At 55.5% G+C, this 21,012-nt stretch overlaps 1 protein-coding gene across 2 annotated transcripts in view; it reads left to right on the top strand.

Annotated features, from left to right (window-relative positions):
• PAX5 (paired box 5) overlaps positions 1-21,012 on the top strand; it is a 182,254-nt gene that overhangs the window by 140,755 nt on the left and 20,487 nt on the right. For both annotated transcript variants that reach the window (XM_057722324.1, XM_057722325.1), the window contains exon 8: positions 842-943. In XM_057722324.1, coding sequence (XP_057578307.1) covers positions 842-943 — 102 coding nt within the window. The remainder of the gene's footprint in view (positions 1-841; positions 944-21,012) is intronic.

A 21,012-nucleotide genomic window follows, 5' to 3' on the forward strand; every position in this document is an offset into this window, starting at 1 on the left:
TGTGTTTGAAGAGCTGTAGCGCCGCTCTTCCCCTGAGTGGCAAACCTCAGGGGCACTTCCCTCACAGAGTTCTACTGCTTTGGGGTTTTCTTCCACGTAGCCCAGAACCCCGACCACTTGGCTGCTGCATTCATTCCCGCATTTATTCACGAAGACCTACGAGGTGCCCATCCCTGTGGTGGAGGCAGCTCTTCTGGGTGCTGAGGGAGGGTCGCCCCTGCCCCCCAGGAGCCGGCAGCCTGCGACAAGGCAGACGTGCCCACTGGGTGTCTGCCCCCGAGGGCTGAGGCCTTAACCTCCACGTCCCAAAGCCCAGAACAGTGTCTGGTGTCAGGAGGCGCTTCCTGCACCATCATTGAACGGATGACAAGCTCCGGGCCCAAAGAAGAAAAATTCAGTGAGGACCAGATATGGGTCCGAGGCAGGCAGAGCCCTGCCCACTGTGGGGGGCTGTCAAGGAAGAGGAGGAGGGAGGCTGTTGAGCTGGTCTGTGAAGGTGGGTGGTGCTGGGCCGTGTGCAGAGGGCACAGCAGAAGCAAAGGTGTGGAGATGGAGAGCCCTGTTTGAGGAGCAGGGAGCAAGGGAGCTGGTCAGAGCTCAGGTTTCCCAGGGATGCGGCAGAGCCATCCCTGCTTCCTGCTGAGTGGAGCCTGGGTGGCTGGGGGGGTGGGTGAGCATGTGTGTGTGCGCGCGCGCGTGCGCGTGTGCACACACGCGGACTGGGGGCACAGTGGCGTCAAGCATCCAGACGTGACAAATGTGCAGATGTCCGGGGAGCTGTGGACATGAGCAGCTGGCCATGGAGATGCTCACCCTGTGATTTGTTGCTTTGATTCCTCAGGCCGCGACTTGGCAAGCACGACCCTCCCTGGGTACCCTCCGCACGTCCCCCCCGCTGGACAGGGCAGCTACTCAGCGCCGACGCTGACAGGGATGGTGCCTGGTGAGTTTGCACTGTCTGCATCTCTGCAGCAGGCGGCGTTCGGGGTTCCAGCGGGGCATCCCCCCAAACAGCCTGGGTGACCTCTCTGCTTCTGAGAAGTGGCCCTGAATAAATGAGGCAGAGGTCTGCACTCTTGGCCTCTTTCTCTGCAGCTGGGCCGGCAGTGGGAGAGGGGAGCCCTTGACTGTCGCTCAAATACCCCTTGCTGGCTACACAGGGAGCCTAAACGTGGAGGGGGACAGAACCTGGCCGAAGGTCGGAGAGGGGCTGGGACGTGCCTACGTCACCCAGCAAGTAGGAGGCAGATCCACGACTAGCAGCATGAACCACCCTTAGACTCAGGCAGGGGGGCCCCTGCCCTGGAGCCACCCCCACACTGCACGGGCCGTATCTCCCTCCCATGGACCAGGGAGTCTGCAGGCCAAGGGGACATGCCCACCTGGTGCCCACACCCCTCCTTCAAGCCCACCCAAACAGCCCCAAGCCTCTTGCAGCCTCCTCCTAGCACAGACGTGTGCACCCAGGGGCCCGAGGACCGACTCCTCGTGGACGGTGTGGACAAAACTCGGATGCGAAGGCTGGGCGTCCACATCTGTGTCCGAGGCCAGGGTGAGGATGAGCGGGCTGGGCGTGGGAAAGGAGACCGGGCCGATCAGAGCTCAAGTGGGCTTTGCCCATGCAGCCAGGGAGTCCCAGCATTCTAAATTCGCTCCTGGCCTTCCAGGTTATTACGAAGATGTATTTAACAAGGTAGGAAGACAGAGCATATTTCATTTAACGGTTTGTTAGCTTGATTTATGACTTTTAAATATGAGCCATATGGGAGATGGCCTCTGTGTGTACTCTTACCCCGGGCCTTGCCAGCGCCGGGGAGGCCTGCCAGCTTCACGCCCGCAAAGCCTGTGCCTTTTCTGCCGCCAGGATGAGCCGTGGCAGAGCCGAGGGAGACACTGTGCTCAGGGCAAGCAAGGCGGTGGAACACACGCCCTCCTGCCCCCACGCATCTCCCAGCCCTCAGCAAGTCAGGGCAGCCTTAGGAGGTGGCCCCTGCATACCCAGTAACAGCCCCTTGCGTCTACGGAGCACTTTGTCACGTGCAGAGAGCTGGCCCAGGAGCCCTTTGGTGTTACAGCCTTGTGAGGTGGGCAGGGACCCGAGGGTCAGGAGGAGTTAGGGAACCGCCCAAGGCTGCAGAGCGTGGCGCTGGGAGGTCTCGAGTCTGGGTTCTCCATCCCCTAGTCCAGCACGCCCGTCCTCTGCCACCGTGTGCACCCTCAGTCTGTCCATGCACACGTCTCAGTGACAGCCCAGGGGGAGGCGGCAGCCCCAGGCCCTGTCCCGAGGGCACGTTGGCAGGTGAAGCGGACGCCACCCGGCTGGCCCTGCCGGCTCCCCGCTGCCAACCCCAGAGAGGCCGAGTTCAGGGGGGCGGGTGGACGTTCCCGGGTTTATCCAGACGGAGCCTGCCCTCCAGCCCCTGGGATCCCTCCAGCTCTAATTACCAGGCTCAGGATACAAACAGCCGGGGGCCTGGCAGAGCCCCCAGCGGGACCGATGCCTATTCACGGTGGCAGCAGGAGTCACAGGCCTGCACAGGGGCACAGCCCAGCCAAGCCTGCCGGCAGCAGCTGGACAGAGGCGGCCACGGGGCCAGTCGGGCGGCATGGTCCCCTGGGACGCTGCAGAGAGGGAGGGCGCACAGTGAGGAGGGAGGAGGACAAGCATGTGGCAGGGAGCCCCAAGTCTCCCTCCACCCCCGCCCTCTCTCCTCTTTTCCCTTCTCTTTCTGTTTTCTCTCCTCATGCAGCTCAGCGCCCATTCAGTGCCAGACCCGGGGCAGGGCTGGGACGCCACGCTCAGCAGGCAGGCCCTTAGTTCCTGTTCCTCAGTGTCCAAACAGGCGTCACATCTCTGGGACTCTGTCTTCAAAATGATTTCCAAACTCATTCTTGGACGGCTTCGTGGGGCAGCGCTGGCCCGCAGGCATGGTCTTTGCCGAGACTGCCCAGAGCTGGCCCACAGCAGAGACGGCCCGCCTGGCAGCAGAGCAGGTCCCAGGGCTGTCACTGAGGTATCACCACAGTCTGGCCTCCACCTGCCTCTCTGGCCAGCTCTCCCAGCCCGTGACCATCCCTGACCGCGCGCTGGTCCCCAGCGGGCCTCTCCCTCAGACCGCGCAGCGTCCCTCCTTGTTCTGTATCTCTGGCTTAGACCACCTCCTGCCTCAGCCTGTGGGGATCCAGCGTCACCCTCCGGGGCTGAGGGTAAACCTCACCGCCCCTGATGCCTCTGGTGAGGCCCTGCTCTGGGGACAATGCTTTACGTTTGTTTGTTATGTCACATGGAGCAATTAGCTTTGCCACCAGGAGGTGAGTTTGTTGAGGCCAGGCCTCTGCCTTACTCGTCCTCTCACTCCTCATACCCCATAATATGGAATACGTCCTTTTTTGAGTGTTGGCTGAGGGTGGGAGGGAGGGAAAATTAATATTGACCTGTGTATGAGTTTCCTGTGGCTGCTGTAACAAATAGCACAGACTTGGTGGTTTAAAACAAATAGAAAATTTTCCCTCACAGTCCTGGAGCCCAGAAGGCTGAAATCAGTATCCCTGGGCCAAAATCAAGGTGTGGGCAGGGCTGTGCTCCCTCTGGAGGCCGTAGGGAAAGACCCGTTCTTTTCCTCTGCTACCTTCTTGTGGCTCCTGGTGTTCCGTGGCTGGTGGCTGCGTCATTCCAATCTGCAACTCTCTGCCCCATCTTCACATCACTTCTGTGTGTGTGTGCACATGTGTGTCAAGTCTTCCTTGAGCTCTCTCTTATAAGGATACATATGACTGCACTTAGGGCCCATCCAGATAATCTTCTCATTTCAGGATCCTTGACAATCACATCGACAAAGTATCCCCTTTGTTTTTGGCCATGTAAGTAACATGCCTAGGTTCTGGGAATTAGGACATGGATATACCACCACCTGTTTCAGGGTTTCAACTTTGTAGTTGTTCAGATTTCTGATTCATAACCCCTGTGGCTTCTGGATCTGGGAGGCATTCATTCAGTTGTGACTGCAGGTGATCCCATTTCATAGAACCCCAGGGGCATTTGGTGGGGTTTGGAGAAAAAAGCCAAGCAAGGCTTTAGGAGAGTCATTTATCCTGCTTTTGTCTCTCTGAGGCTGTTACACAGCGATGGTCTGTTTCAATATACGGAACAGCCCTTCCTCCTCTCCTGGCAGTGAATCCCGAGGGAAACCGAAATCTGAGCTGTGTTTCCCACCCTAGGTTTTGGGAACCGTTTGATTTCCCCTCTTCCATTTATAAGGGAGGCTCCCATGGATAAGGTTTGCTTTTAGGACACGTTGAGGAGGGATCGTGTCCAGGGAACACTTGGGCAGTTGGACTCTGGGGCCTAAAAAATAGACGGTACAGTTTTCTGCACTCATTGCCAGCTTGGTGGCTGGGACTCTTGTTTACTTCGAATTTGACTCTGTCATCAGGGGTCGTCTGCCTTTTCTGGTTCCAGGGTGTTTTCACATCCGCAGAACAGGGCTACTTGGTCTTCTCTAGCGTTTGTAGATTCTGTTCCTGCGGCTCTGCCAACCCTGCATAGCCCTGTGCTGATTAGTTACGTCGATTAAAGCAAATTCGGCGCATCACATCAGCGCAGCGTGGAGACAGTTTTCAGATTTTATCTTCATCAAGTCCCAGCAAATGCCAAAAGTTTTGCACCAAAGATTCCATAGTGTCTTGACCAGTATAACTAGTTGATTCCTGCCTGAAGATATTTGCACAACCTAACGGATATCGACATGGCATTTGAAACTCTTAAAGGTTCTAGGCTGGGGGAAAGAAAGGGGCCTTCACTGCCCTTTGGCGTCAGTGAGTTTAAGAAGCAAGGTAACCAGCTGTCTCTGAGATGAACCTAGGTGCCCCCACGTATTCCTGACTGCACTCCCGTTTGGGGGCTTCAGACCAGAGTGCCAGGAAATCCTGACCACGTCGTGTTTGCCTTCCCTGGGCTGCCGCAGACAAGCAGCTGTTTGATGGGAGGCCCTGGAAGGAGGCTGGCGGGCTCCTCTGTCCTGGGCGCCCTACGTGCCATGGATTGGCGTACATCACTTCTAGATGCCATTCAGTTAAAACGCTCCGTCCGCTGATGGCTGTCTCGAGGAAGTGGGAGGTGAGGGTGAGGGTGGAGTGGACCCCTGAGGCCAGCGAGGCCGTCTGGGCAGGCGCAGGGCCCCGGCCTCCAGCAGGAGGAATGAGGCACCTGCTCCCCCTCACATGGGCCGTTTCCTTTGCTTCGAGGGCTCAGCCCCCTCTGCTGCTCCCACCCGACTGGCCCAGCCTGCCTGGCTCCCTCTCACCCCGACGGTTTCGCCTCCTCGAGGGGCCTTCCCCATCACCAAATATGTGTTTCCTTCCTCTTGCTGCGGTGCCAAGTTCCCACAAACTAGTGACTGAAAACGATGGTAATTTCTCATCTTATTGTTCGGGAGGTCAGGAATTCAAAATGGGTCTCCCCGGGCTGAAGTCCAGGTGTCTGGCAGGGCTGTGTGCCTTCCGGAGGCCCCAGGGGAGAATCGTTTCCTTGCCTTTCCCAGCTGGTGGATACTCCACATTCCTTGCTTTGGGGCCCCACGTTGGGCTGAGTCTTTTTTGTGCCGCCATCTTCCAGGTTTGCTCTCTCCCAGCTGCCTCTTCCTCTTAGAAAGACCCTTGTGGTTTTATTGGACTCACCTGCTTAATCCCGGATAATCTCCTTATCTTCAGGTCAGCAATTAGCAACCTTAATTCCCCTTTGCCATAGAACGGGACACGGACGTGTGTTCCAGAGATTAGGATGTAGACATTTTTGGGGGGTGGGGGACATTATTCTGCCCAGCACACCGTCTGCATCAGGACCCGTGTCACACTCCTCTCAAAGCATCCTGTTTTTTTCATTCATGATATTAAGCACAATGGAAGGAATTTAATTAGCAGTTTACTGTGTACAGTACATAAGGGTGATACAGTTCACAAGGTTCTGTCTCTTTTGCTTGCTGCTGTGTCCCTGGTTCCTGGCAGAGCCTGGCCCGTAGTAGCACTCAGGCTATAGTAGATGAGATACCAAAGGTGGCAGAGGGTGGTGGTGGTGGTGGTTGGGGCTGGGCTGCCAGGGAGCGCTCAGCCCAGTGCTGGAACAATGCAGCCAAGGAGGCTGGGCTGCCTGAGGGCCGGCGGTGGCAGCCGTGGTGAAGCGGGGAGGCTGGGTGGTTAAGAGCGTGGACTCTGGAGCTACACTGCCTGGTTGTGAATTACCATCCTGCTTCTCACTAGCTGTGTGACTTGGGGCAAGTTATCTAACTTCTCTGGACCCTAGTTTCCTCCTCACCTATAAAATGGGGAGGAGGATGATAAGGATGAGGGTTAAATGATGTACAGTTGGCTCTCTGTACCTGTGGGTTCTGCATCCATGGATTCAACGAACCGTGGATAGAAAATAGGTGGAAAAAAATTCCAGAAAGGTCAAAAAAACAAAACTTGAGTAGTGTCAGCAACTATTTACATAGCACTTATATTGGATTAGGTATTACAAGTGATCAAGAGATAATTTAAAGTATACAAGAGGATGTGTGTAGGTTATATGCAAATAATACACCATTTTATAGAAGGAACTTGAGCATCAGTGGATTTTGGTATCCTAGCGGGTCTTGGAACCAATCTCTGGCAGATACTGAGGGACGACTGTAACATGTAAAAACTCTTAGAACTTTGCCTGGCCATATTAAGCGCAATGCAAGTATTAATTATTATTATTATTATTATTATTACTATTATTATTTTTGATTGCTGTTGTTTATACAGGCATCTGAGCTGGGTGTGGGGGCAAGGAGAGAAGGCTAGCAGACGTGCCTAAAGCTGGCCTGGCCCAGCCGGCATCAAATCAAGAGCTCTCCAGCAGAGCCCACACCCCATGGAGCTCATGGATCAATGGCAGATCCAATTAGAGAAGAATCCAGTCACAAACAAAAGTGTTGCCAAGCAGGAGGAGGGCAGACTCTGAATGCCAGGCCTGGAGAAAACGGAGAGGCACCTGGGGCTGGTCCAACTGAGAAAGGGGTCCTGCTAAAGAGGGTTATAACCGGAGTATCCTTGGTGTCTGAAGAGGAGGGTGGGGCAGGGGGCTGAGAATGGGTCCAGCCCAGTGACTGGAGTGGGTTCACGTGGGTAGGAGCATGGCCCGGCCAGCCCAGCTGGGTAAGTGGGGTTGACAGGAAGGGGAGCTGGTTGAGGAGGAGGCCGGCGGCCAACAAGCTTAGGATTTGAACTTGTCGACTTTGGGAGACCAAGCAGACATCCTGGTGAGGTGCTCTGTGGACAGGTGGTAGAGCAGGTCAAGAGCACAGGGCCGGGCTCTGCCCAGAGAGAGAGACATGGAATTGTCCCGGGAGAGGTGAGGGTTCCGTGGAAGGGTGTGGCTTCAGCACTGATTCGCCGTCGCCTGAGCTCCGCGACATCCCTGAGCTGCCCTGCCTGCTGTTTTTGGCGATCGTTTGAAATGAAGGTTTGCAGTTACTGAGGACTCAGCTGTGTGAGGTAGGAAGGGTATTGAGGTCTGGAGGGGAGGAAAGGAGGGGTTCTTTCATCTGTCTGTAGCAAGCCCCTCCCTGACTGAGCATTGCTGGCTCTTTTAAAGGCCTGCAGGCTCCAGGGATGGGGGCCCAGCACCAGGCAGGGGTCGAAAGCCTGGATTCCGGCCGAGCTCAGTCAGGGCCTCACTGTGTGGTCTGACTGCCATTTCTGCTCCCTGGGCCTCACTCAGCATGTAGATCAAGGGTAAAATACACTCTGCACAGTTCCATAGGTGTGGCCAGGACTTGTGGATGGGAGTGAGAGGGACACCTTTTCCAGCCTTGTATAGAGACCCTTCCCCAAAGTTAGAACTGAAGGTACGGGAACAGGCAGACGTGGGAGGGGCCAGCAGAAGCCAGCGAGGACTTGGCAGGGGGAGGGCTGGAGCATCAGGTGGAAGATTGGATCAGTGCTCCCTCCCCAGGTACCTCCCTGGCCCAAGCATCAGAATGTTTGCTTAGGGAACGAATGGCCTTTGTTCTTAGCTCTTACTCCCCCCTCACCAGGGCTCCTCCTGGTCCTGTGGCCTGGGCACTTTCCAAGCTCCCTCCACACCTTTCCAAGCCAGCCCTGGACTCGGGTGCACACCTGTTGCTCGTTCCTGACTCTTTGCTGCCCTCTAGTGGCCCCCCATCACTCCGCCACACCAGGAACATAGACCCAGGGGAAAGGCAGGCATAGCCAGGATGAAACGGCAGGTGGCCCTTCATTTGCCCATTCATTCATTCTCAGACATTTCCTGAGAGATACTGGGTGCCCATCCTGGGCCAGGTGTGGTAATACAGATGCAGGCCCTGCCCTCAGGGAGCTCACAGTCTACTTGGGGAGAGAGATTTAAAAAATCATCCCTGTATGCTATGTTTAGAGTTAAATCTAGGAATGTATTGAGGAAGTGCAGGAGAGAGGATGCTAGATCTGCTGGGGCAATGGGGCAGGGTGGTAGAAATCAGGGAAGAATTCCCCAAGAAGGTCATTTGAGCTGCACCTCGAAGGGTGAGTTTGCCAGTCTGAGAATTTGGAGAGGCATTGCTGGGCACAGGATTATGTGTAAGGAGACCCAGAGCCTCAACCCTTGGAAACCTCTGGGGCACAAAGTGCTGCAGACAGCAGCCTTGACAGATGGCAAGCTCAGCCCACACAGATCTGGACGTGAGTCAGAGGCGAGGCTGCTGTGCCTTTGCAGATTGGAGAATGAGGGGTCTGGAGTGGCCTGCTCTGGACAGTGATCCCTTCCTGGGGCAGGGATAGAACTGGTGTCCCCTGCATTGAATCAGGCCATGTGATGAAAGCCCCATGTGAACCCTGCATTGAAGTGATGCTGGGACTGGAGAGAAACTCCATGTGGGCTTTATGAGTGCTTTGCCGCATTGGGGAAGAAAAGAATGCAAAAGCAAAGGCTCAGAGATAGAAAGCATGCTGGGGCATGAAGGTCCTACTGGAATTTAGGAAGCCTGGGTTTTAATTCCAGCTGCCGGACACTCACAATGTGACCTTGAGATGTGGTCTTGGGACTTCCTGCTCTCTCTTAAAACGGGAGGCAGGGGGAGAGGAGATTGGATTAGATGCTCCCTAGGGGGCTTTCTGGTCCTGCCACACAAGGGCTTCTAAACCTGTGATGTCCCTGCCTGCTGGTATCACCCCTCGGCTGAACTGGAGGGCTCCCAGGCCTTGCCACCTGTGTTCTACGTGGGCAGCAATTTCCCCTCCAATTTCCCTTCAGGTCTGGGGCTGGGATGTGCTGAGACAATGGCCCTAGGCTGTCATGTATAATTGGGTGATCACTTCCAAGGGGTGGAGCTGAAGGAAGTGTGCCTCCGGATGTGCTAATCCCATACACCCATCACTGTGTCTCCTAACACTGCTGTGACAGGTGAGGACGGCCTTCAGGACTTCCACACCTGGGATGGGTTCTAACAGACTTTGGAGCCTAGAACCTTAGGGCAAGAGAGGCAGCAAAGATGACCATGATTCATTCCATCATCTAAGCAGAGTGTCCCTTTGGGGAGCACGGAGGTGGGAGGCAGGGCATCTTAGCTTTTACTCACACACGTCAGGCCCACGGCAAGGACAGGCTGCCCAGGAAGTGGCCAGAACTGGGGAGCTCAGTGTGGGTGTTGAGGACACCTTCACCTCCTCTGGGTTGCTCTGGGTCTGGCCCACTTGTTAGTTTCCCCATGTCTGCTCCATCCACCCATCGATCCATCTATCCATCCATCCAATCCACCTCCCCCCATCCATCGTCTCTTCCTTCCTTTCCTCTTCCCTCCCTCCATTCCTTCCTTCCAACATTTATTGACCATCTACACATGCTGAACATAGCCTAGGGATGTAAGGGGGAGAGCCATGGCCCTTGTCCATGGGACGTAGATATGAAAAGTTTTCAGTCTACGGTGCAGACAGGCAAGTCAGTAGGGCCTGTGGGGACAGGTGTGGCAACCGATAAGCCCAGGGACTCTGGGAGCACAGAGAAGGCGGATCCAGCCTAGACTGGGGATGTCAGACACTGAAGGCTCCAGAATTTCCCTATGGAGAGGTTGTTGCCGGGGGCGGGGTGGGGGGGTGGGGCACGGTGGGCACGTCTGAAGCAACTTTTGCAGAGAGTTTTGCTGAAACTGAGCAAACACAATTGTCCACATCAAAGAATGGGGAGACCATGGGCAGAGCTAAAACCTCCCAGTCAGCCGTGGTGCCACCCTGGGTCGGGGGAGGCATCTAGGAAGAGGTGATTCACAGGCTTGCTGTCGATGGAGCAGCCGGTGGGAGGCGGAGTGAGGAGGGGGATGAATGCTTCGGTCGGAGGCAGGGACTGTGAATGTAAAGTGTCTGAGACACGTGCTTGGCTTCTGTACCTACGGGAGTCCTTCCAAAACCGAGACCAAAGCTACTGGGGTCATCTTTGTTTTCCTCCCTTTGATCCACTGGCATCTACAGCCCTCACCTCTAAAACTTCATCCGCTGTCAGCCCTCAGCTGGACCGACTGCAACCACTAAGCCTGTGGGTCACTCCACCTGAGACACTTCTCTCCTGAGAACTTCTGGCAGCACCGAGAGCTTTTGGGGGCAGAGAGAGCAGTGGGGCTTGGCTCCTGCCCTCCAAAAGGAAAATGCTTTGGAATAAAGACAAATTGCCTCTCCCCATAAATTAATCCCACCAAGCCTCGCCCCAACTCGCAAGGTGCTTGACCTTCTGTAACGGAGGCATGCCTGTCACCCCCCAGTGGCAATTTGAAAGCACCTCTGAGGTTGGAATGTTTATCCCCATCTCAGAGGCAAGCGAGCTGGGTTCAGAGAGGTACCGTGCCTCACCAGGGTGCACAGCCAGTGAGGGGAGCCACTGGGCCTGGTGCCTGGAACTCCAATCCCACGTTCACCCAGACCCTGGTGCCCATGGAGAGTGAGAGGGAATGGGCTCTGGGCTCAGGAGAAGGCCTTGGTTTCCTTGCTGCTCCCTCAGGGCTGTAGTTGGCCTTCCTGACCCAGAGATCTTTTATGGCCCAGGAGAATTCCTTCCCAGCCGGGACGCCAGGGAACCACACTTCAGATTCCAGTACATCCCCTCCTCCTCCCCATCTTCTCCTGTCCACGTCCCCCCCATTCTCCTAGGTCCCAGTCAAGTGCTCTCTCCTACAGGAAGCCTACGTCCTCCCCGCTGCCCTGGGGCTCGTCACTCCCCTGAGCACGGCCGGAGCACTGCCCAGGTTCTGTGTCGCCCACAGATGGAGTGACCAGGCTCTCCCAGCTCCTGGTTGCTCCTGTTGGAATCCTCCCCCCCGCCCAGTCTCTGCACACAGTAGGTGCTCCATGAATATGGGTGGGATGTATTTGAATCGGGCATATACCTTCCCGGCCTCGTCTGGTCCAGATTCTGGGGCTTAGGGCCCGACTGTGTGATTAAACGGGGCTTCAGCGCGACATACATGCCCCGGCTTGCTCTTCCAATATTTGCTCTGGCTCCTCGCTGGAAGACGCTGAGACAATGGCCCTTGTTACCCTCTGTTTGAGTTATTTATTTTTTTCACTTTTCCCTCCTTCCCCTCTCGGGGGACTCGCCTCTCGCCCTCATCCCTCATGTTTTCCCTTTCACTTGACTGTCACTCTCATTGTCCTCCCGGGGCCGGGAACGCAGGGTGACAGGCAAGGGGAGCCCAACCGGGCTGGAGAGGCTGGAAATATAGTCATTAATGGGACCCGAGAAGCCCAGATGTCCTCCCTGAATGCGGGTAATTTGTTTTTAATGAAAAACCACGCGGTGACCCTGAACAAATGAATTTTCTTTATAAGGAGTCTATGTGCAACGGCACAAATAAAAGACCCGAATCAGGGAGACTTAGATCCAGGGCTGAAAGAAAGAAAGAGAGAGGGAAGGAGTGGGAAAGAGAGCAAGAGACATAAAAGAGGGGAGAAAGGAAATTTTAAGATGACCACTGTGTTATCCTGTCCTTTTGTCTGAAGCTCAATCCCAGGGCACACGTGCCTTGGGCATTGTCCTGCCTGAGCAGGATGCGTGACAGTTGTGGCCATTTTGAGGTCTTGTTCACAACCATGTAAAGAATATGAACGACCATCTGCACAGATCTTTACAAAGTACAAGCCTTTCTTGTGCGTGATGTCGGCAGGTCCCCGCTGTAGCATCAGGAGGGCATGCTTTTTAGCCCCATTTCATAGAGATGAAAACTGAGGCTGAGGTCACACAGCTCGTGAGCGGTCGGGTCCAGATGACAAGGGAAAGGCTTTGCCAGTTTAGAGTCTGACTCTTAGAAACACAGTGCCTTCCCTGCAGGTCCCACGGGAAGCGTGCTGCGTGGGCAGCTCTGAGAGAAGGGGAGGTCCGGGGTCTGCACTGAGGAGTGCTGGACTGAAGCAAATCCCCACAGCCCTAAAACTTTGTGACTATGCAGACTTTCTGAGAGTACGTCGGGTGGGGGATTCCTGGAAAGAGGACTCCCCAGGAAGGAGCCAGAGCCACTTGCACTGGAAGCTGGAGAGCAGCTGCGTACCACTTACCACCACCCAGGGTCCTTGAGGGGAGTGCAGAGCCGGAAACTGGAGGCAGCAACGAAGGCGCTGGTTCAGTAGAGGCCTTGCCCATGGCATCGGGGGAACCTGCCTGCAGGCAAAGCACTGCAGGCAGCTAGCAGAGGTCTAGGCTGGGGTGTGTCTGTGTGGTGTGGGGGCAGGTCTGTTCTAACACATGCCTGCAAGAGGGCTGGAGATGGCCCTTGTACACTCTGTAGCTACTTCTCCCTTTGCCAGGGCTGGACAGGGCTGGATTGACCTTAGAAATTAGCAAGGGAGTGTGCAGATGGGGTCAAGGAAAGGACTTGTTCAAGGTCACACGGCAAGTCAAAGGAAGAGCCAGGCTGGCCTTTCTGTCGCAGCCGCCTGTCCTTTTGTGCCCCCTGGGCTAGTGGGAAATACCCCCCCCCACACACACCCTCTAGTTCTTCACCGAAGCAACAAAAAGGAAGCATTTTGTCTCCTGATTTCATGCAGGCCTGGCATTCCTGGGGTGGTCCCTGGGCGACCTGGCTTCTAGAACAACTCAAAGCACGACTCCCTCCTCGCCCACCCCAACCTTGTCACGTTCTTCTGAGCCCAGATCTTCCCCAGGCCCTACCCGGTCAGCTGCAAGAGCATCTCCTGGGATGCAGGCCGTGCCCGTCCCTGGGCCGGTCAGAGCTTCAGCCTGGGACCATGTCGGGGCCCCAGCTCCTCCTGTTCTGGGCTTCCCCCCAGAGTCAGGCAGCTGGACAAAAAGAAATGATTGTTTTCTTTTCCCGGGTTCAGCTTCCCTCTGGAAGTTGTGACCCAATTGGAAAATCAGACAAATAGAAAAATCTGGCCACGACCCCAGCTGAGGTTATGAAGTCTCAGCTCACATTTAGGTCTCTGCCTCCCACACGCCCCTCGAAGAGCCCGGCCGGCTCAGGCTTCCTCGGCCACCTGGAGCAGACCTTCCTCCGTGCCGCGCCTCCGTAATTGATGATTTATTCCCCACTGACTTCCAAAATGGATTTGAGGCAGCTTCTTGACCTTTCAATAACATCAGCCTGAACCTGAAATCCCTGTCATAAAATCAGAGGACTGCCAGGGGGTCACAGGCAGAGGCCCCGGAGGGAACCAGCGGGCCCCGCCCACAAATGGACTGGTTTTTAACAGGGTCCCACCATCTAGCTTCGCGCCCGCCCTGCCCGGCGGCTGGAGCTGCTCACTCCAGGCTGCTGGGAGCAGGGAGTTCACTTTCTTGGAAAAGGTTTCTATCTGGATACATTCCAGGGCATACTTTGGAAAAGCATGCTTCCAAAAACATACTTTTAATCAAAAGGAAGATCACCAGAAAAACGGGGACGAATTGTGATTTCAGCAGCGGACCGTTATAAATGCCAGGAGGGGTTGCCATGTGGCAAATAAACTCCTCTGGTGAGGTTTTGGATTAATTACATCAGCAGTGAGCTGACCGGGTAGGGTCTTTCTTAACTGTCCTCATTTCTGGGATAAGTTCTGGTCTTCCTCCATTCCTCCCTCCCTCCCTCCCTCCCTTCCTTCCTTCCTTCCTTCCTTCTCTACCTCCCTCCCTCACCTTCTCCCCTTCCCTTATTCCCTCCTTTCCTTCCTCCCTTCCTCGTTCCTTCACTTACTTTCATTCATTCATTCGTTCATCAATCAGACAATCCCTGAGCTCCTCATGGGTGCTGAGCCCAGTTCACAGAGTGGACACAGAAATCATTGAATTTCTCAAGACCTCAGAGCACCTATGAGGAGAATTACCTGTGTTACCCTCTCAGAATGGAAAGAAACCAGCTTGAATGTGGGGGGTTAGTGGGACTACCAGGTCCAGGGACTAGGCAGGGACTCCTGGGGGACAGGAGGGTGAGCTTTGGGGGACGCAGGGCTGGACTTCGGATGGGAAGGGATCCCCTGGCCTAAGGCCAGCTCACCCTGGGCCTTCCTGAGAGGCTCCGAGGGACACCTGGCCCCCCGGAACCTCCGTCCCTGCAGTGGGTGCCAGGCCCGTGTGTACAAACAGGGGTTCAGTATTTAGGAGCGGGGAGTTGCAGGGAGCTGCCCTGAATGGCTGCCCGCTTTGGAAATTTCTATGCATTTGTAATAACAAAATTACCATAATTTGCTCGTTAACGCAGCTAGATCAGTCAAGCATTGTTCCAGCACGGGCAGGGAGGCTGCGGCGCCTCTCTCCGCGCACCCTCCACACCCCAGCCAGCCTGCCAGCCCGTTAGAGCGCTGGAAATTAGCATGCAAATGGTCCTAATTCGGTGGGCGAGCTGTCAGGCAGCGCCTCTCCGGCCTCGTCTCTGTGAAGGCCCTGACAGCCCGGCTCCGGCGCCGGCCCACCCTCCTCGCTCCAGCCAGGAGGGGCTCCGAGGGGCACCTCCAGACTGACAGCTTGGCGGCCTCCCTCCCTCCGTCAGCGCCATCAGGCCTGGCGGCGGGCTCCCCGGGGAGCAGGCAGGGCCTGCCACCGTGCCGGCCAGCAGGGGGAGGAAGCCAGGAAGCGGGCGGGCGGGCTGCTGGGCGAGGCTGGCCGGCACTTGGGCCTGCCAGCCGCGGCTGCTGGGGCAGCGGGGCAGCGTGAGGGTGGAGCGGGGCCCCTTGACTTGGGGCCCGGCTGGGGTGCAGGGACCCTCGTGGCAGGTGGGTTCTGAGGGTGGCCCCCTGGGGACCCCGGGGCACTTTCTCCCACCTGCACACCCACAAGGAGCAAGTCAAGCCCTGCCTCGCTCCCCCTTCTTTGTCTCCCAGGCCTGACAACACATCCCTCTCAGCCTTTGCCCTACCTGGAACACCCCTGTCCAAATCTATGCCTGGAATTCCTCCAGTTGGGAGGGAGGCTTGGGGGAGGCTGAGAAGGTGTGTGGGGTGGGCTAGACGCCCTCGACCAGGACTTGGCATGCTTGGCCTCAGTCCTGTCTCCCGTCACCTGCCCCCCTTGGCATCTTTATGGTGGAGGCATCTTTACGGTCTTCCTCCAAGGGCTGTCGTGGGCACAAGAGAGCGGAGAAGGCCCGCTGTCTAGAAGTAGCTGACGTCTAGTGAGAATGTCTGTGGGCTGGTCATTTCACAGCCTGTTTGCCCTTCCCAATAATCCCACCAGGTGGGTTGATGGTATCCCGTTTCCCAGAGGAGGAGCCTGAGGACTCAGCTCACGCAGAGTAACTTGCCCAAGTGGCAGGGCCAGGATAGAGTCCAGTCTTGATTGCCCAGAGCCCTGTCAACAAGAGAAAAGGCAGGACCCTGAGAGCTGCATCATGCTTCTGCCTCAACGGTGAAAGGCGTGATGACACTGCCTTGCAGGCAATCTGTGCCTCTTATGGTGCTTGGCACATCCTTCATACTAAATAAATGTGGGCTGAAAGAAGAGAACCTAGGTGGCCCAGTTTTGACAGTCTTTGGAATCCACTGTATCCATCTTTGTGTTCCCCTCCTGATCTGTGGCAGCAGAGTGAAGAAGCTATAGCAGGAGAGAGAAGAGATATCATAGAGCTTATCTTGAAATTTCGCCCAGGCTGTTTCTCAGGACTTTGCTCCTTCCTCCCTGTGAGTGGATGCAGCCCCACTCCAAGATTCAGGGTTTGGCCAGTGGAGAGGGGGCTGGATATCAGTCCCCACATGCCCAATTAGCTGGTTGCTCTTGTGCAGTGAACAACCTGCTCATCCCTACATGGCTGCCCTGCTCCTTTGTCTGTTTTAAGGGAATCTTATTGGAACTCTTTAGCCTTCAGAGAAATGGAGAGGTGAGAGAGACCCTGAGAAACTCAAAACCCCAGCTGGCTGCTGGCTGTCCTGGGGGCAAAGGAGGCTCATGAAGCTGTCTGCTGTATCACAGCACTGCCCAGTGCCCAGCACAGAGCCTGGCACAAGGCAGATGCTCAGTGAAGGTTTGAGAAGCCACAGTTAATAATATGTGGACCAGGAGAGGAAGTAAACACACAAACATGTGCAGGGGTGAACTAAAAGCCATCCATCGTGCTTACCTCAGACCAAATGCCTTCAGCCGTGGGTAGCTTTTCCTTTCTGCATAGCTTTTCCTTTCCACCTACTATTTGGTTTATTTGGGGGCTATGGTGTGAGCCTGATGGAACTTTAGGTCTGCAGGTAACGACGTCTCAACAGCTGCCGCTGGGCTGTTCAGAACGTGTCTTGGCGAGGACTAGCCCTCTAACCACAGAATCCCAGGCTAGGAGGACAGCTCAGGGGCGCTTTCCTTCCCACCCCAGAGGGCCATGCTGCAGTTCCCTGGATGAGCCAGGAGGAACGCTCGCAAACTTCATTTCTGCTGGAGAAGGAATTGCCCAGGCTCCCCCTAGTGGAGAACTGGGACACATCGCCCTCCTGCGCATGGCGTTTCTGGTGTGGGCAGGACAAGATAGGACCGCCTCCCGCCGCCACACCCCTCCTCAGTTTACCTGCACTTGGTACGTCCACACTCTCACGGAATCCTCACCACAACCCCGTGGGTGCCCTTGGTTATCACTTTTGTTATAGGCTCAGTGAGAGGAGGGGGCTGGCGCAGGCCATGCTGAGCCAGGGCGAGAATCCAAGGTGCTACGCTCTACCCAGCCGTCTGTCTCTGGCCTCACCCTATGAGTGTCCTTGGCTTCGGCCAGTTGACCATCTGCTTGCGTGGCCACACAGCCTGGCCCTTCCCAGCCTTGTAGCATTAAGCTCTAAATGGCCAGAGGTGCCTGCTCTGTGGGTAGGTCAGTCTTTCAGTAAGTATATGCAGTTTCCTCCTTACTGGTCTCCCCAGTGCCACACTTACCCCCTTGAGTCCATTCTCACCATAGCAGCCAGAGTGAGCCTGTTACAATCTGAGCCGGGTCATGTCCCTCTTTTGCTCACTCAGAGTAGAGGCCAAAGTCCTTACATGATCTTCCCTTTCCCATTTCCTTCCTTGACCTCATCTTCTACCTGCCTCCCCCCCTGACTTTTCCTCTCTAGCCTCACAGACCTCGTCACTGCTTCTCTAACACACCACCCACACTCCTGCCCCAGGGCCTTTGCACTTGCTGTTCCCTCTGCTCAAAGTGTTCTTCCCATAGGTATTCACATGGTGACTCTCACTTTTTTCGCCTCTTTATTCGAAAGTCATTTTTGGTGAAGCCATCTCCAACCACTCTATCACCTCCTTATGTTTTCTCCTTAACACATACTGTATGCTTTATTTCTTCCTATTTTTTATCTGTTTGTACCACTAGCACATAAGCTCTCTGAGGACAGAGACATTTGTTCTGTTCACGGCTGTATTCTCAGGGTCTAGAGCAGTGCCTGGTGTCTAGTAGGCACTCAGCCAACATCTGCTGAATGAATAGGCGGATGAAGCATTGACTGCTGTGTGCCCAGCATCAAGGTAGACACTCACTAGGTCTCCTCGGTATACCTGGGGGCTCCCTCACCTCGCCCTGCATTGACTCCCTTAGGAGGCTTCTTCGCTTTTCCTTGGCCCCCAAAGACATCTCCCCTCCCCTCTCCCAGGTCCCTCCACACAAAGCTGTCTCTCAGCCAGGTCCGTGGGCGGGTCACAGAGGACATGGATGAAAGTGTCAGTTAAATTTAAGAAAGAAGTCTCCTTCGGCACAGCCAACTTTAGGGCAGACTTTCTTACCCATGGGGAAACTGAGGCCTGGACTGGGGAAGAGCCTTGCTCCAGTGAGTTTGTGGTAGAGATGGGACTTCACTGGGGCTCCTGCCTCTGGTCCAGCCTTGACAGTTGTGAGAACTGGCCTGAGGGGTGTCCTGCTTCAGCTCGCTCCACAGAACAAGTGCCTCCTCAAGCTTGCTGAGTATTGGTGGCGGCTGCCCAACCACCTGCCAATCCACCTACACCAGCCGGCCCCTCCTAGCAGTCAGCTGTTGGTGGTTAACCTCCTTAGAGTCCGGCCTTCTTAGGGGCCTGGTTGCAGAGGACCTGGGGACTAGACACAGTGTGCCTCTGAGGATGCTGGGAAATTCTTTAACGTGGGTCAGTGCTTCTTGAACTTTACTGCCTGCAAACCACCTGGGAATCATCTTTCAGAGCAGATTTGGTTCAGTAAGACTACACGGGGGCCCGGGATGCTGCATTTCTAACAAACCCCCCACTGATGCTACACACTCTGAGTAGCAAGTGCCTGTCCACTGCTTCTCAAACTCACAGCCCGTGGAATCACCTCGGAGGTTTAGGCCGATACGGATACCTGGCCCCACCCTGGAGATTCTGATTTAGTTTGGGGTATGTCCTGGTTGTCTGGATTTGTTAAAGCTCCCTAGGTGATTCTCACAGGTAGCAAGGTTTGAGAACATGGGCCTGGATCACTGTTCTTTATGCCTGCCCTCTAGTGCCTCTCTGCTCTGGGGGAGCCCTGCAACTTAAAGAGGAGGGGACCTGTTGACACGGCGAGGAAGGGTGAGGAGCTGGGCGGCTACATGCAGTCCATCAGCCTTGGGAGAGGGCACCCTAAGGATTGAATTGGGGGGCACAGCTTCTGAAGGATAGGGGTGCTGAGACCCTGAGCCCAGCAGTGGGGAGGGATGGAGAGCCTCAGAGCCCTTCCAGGCAGAGGAGTGACCAGGAGAGCCGAAGAGCTGGATGAGCCCGCAGAGCTCCATCTTTGGCTCCGTTCTTGACCCTGACTCTGATAGAGAAATAACCCCCTTCCCCTCTTCAGCTCAGCCTGTCCCTCTCCCTGTATCTCTGTGCGGGTCCCCACCACCCAGGACCCCAGTAATTGATGTGTGTGTTGCCCCCTCCCGCGGACTGTGAGCTCTCCGTGGGCAGGGACCGTGTCTGACTCATCTCCACCTCTGGCCCCAGGCCCTTCGCTCTGGGGGCGGGAAAGGTGTGCAGAAGTGAGTGCGGTCCTCGGGGCGCGCCGGGGCTCCGGGCCGCTGTGCTGCAAGTTCCCGGCGCACAGCAAAGCCCGCGCATTGTGGTAGTAATTGTGGAGGTAAATCTTGTCTGGTCTCCTCGCAAACACTTGGTGAGGCGTTCCATAAATATGTCAGCAGCAGCATTAAAATTTGATGGCAGGCGGCTCAGGTCGGCACTAGCGCTGTGACTTCCCAGCAAGGTATGACACCATCACCTCCCTCTCATTAGTCAGCCGCAGAGTACTCGGGCCCCCGCGCCGAGCCAGGCCAGCCAGGGGGGAGGCAATTCTTCAGAGGAGGACCCCTGGCTGTTCTGAGGGACAGGCCAAGGTCTCGGCCCCAGGAAAGGAGCTCGGCTTTGGGCTGACGCGGGCTGAGAGAAGGCATCCCAGGAGGCTCTGGGAATGTGCCGGCAGGTGAGAGGGCCTCTGAGCTGCAGGGGGCTGGGGGCCATTTTTTGAGCCTGGGAGCTGGTAATAGGGGCTGGGGTCTTGTTCAGCTTTAGAGGAAGCCTGGTGGAAATTGTCTATTTGCCCACAAAAAGAGGATAGGGGAAGAGACCTCAAAGAACACTTTCAAAGAGCATGGGGTTGGACTCATCATTTAAGCAAGCAAAGGGGAAACTGAGCAGGAGTTGGGGAGAAAAAGTGTTCCTTAGTGCAGAGAGATTGGAAACCAATCTTGTCTACTTCCCACCCGCCATGGTTCATTTGGGGAAACGGAGGCTAAGTGAACCTGAAAGGCGTATATCCAAGGTCGCCCAGCGGTAGAGACGGAGCAAGATTGGGACCCTGACTCCTAATTCAAGGCTTCCCCTACAATCAAGACTTTGGGGCACTTGTTGAAATTTGAGAAAATACTCCGGAAATATAATTTTCATTAAAAACAAGTCCCAGTGCACCCATGTTTTCAGCCGCCACGCAGAGCGTGTGTTATGTGGCAAGGCCTTGGTTAAGCACCAAATAGCCCCTCACGTCTGTAGAACACGTTTTGATTCACAGAAGACTTTGAAATGGGCTGATATGATTTAGTCCTGTGCATGTTGGAACGCCACATTGCAAGTGAAGAACTCAGGTTCAGAGAAGTAAAGTGACTTCTCCAAGACCACTCAGCTAAGTGGTCGTCCCCGTCGCCTCAGTTATCAACACAGAGTGGCAGTCACGGTTGCTCTCACTACCTGTGCAGAATGTCAGTGCCTGCCTTTTTACAATAATTTACAAAAGTCGTGACGTGGTTCAGAGCTGTCAAGGGTTTCAGGGTTTATCAGTCAATGTGCCTCATTGGCAGCTGCCTTGACGGGGAGATGAAAGAGATAAGAGTCGGGCCCCTGTGGCCCATTCCACACCAGGACACATTGCATCCCACGGAACTGCCTGTTTGAGAGGACCTGGAGACTGCCTTGCCCCCAGGCTCCCTTCCGTGGGGACAGGGGCAGTGCACTTTGATCTTCAGAATGTAGCCAGGGCTGGTGGGAGGTGCATAGGAACAGATTTCAGTAACCCACTAAATGATGCAGCGTCAAGGTCCTTCAAAGCCTAGATCACAGTCACTTCTTATAAGAAGCCTTCTTGGGTACCCCAGCCAGGATAAATG

Source organism: Hippopotamus amphibius, chromosome 2, assembly GCF_030028045.1.
Source record: "Hippopotamus amphibius kiboko isolate mHipAmp2 chromosome 2, mHipAmp2.hap2, whole genome shotgun sequence".
Taxonomy (NCBI): domain Eukaryota; kingdom Metazoa; phylum Chordata; class Mammalia; order Artiodactyla; family Hippopotamidae; genus Hippopotamus; species Hippopotamus amphibius.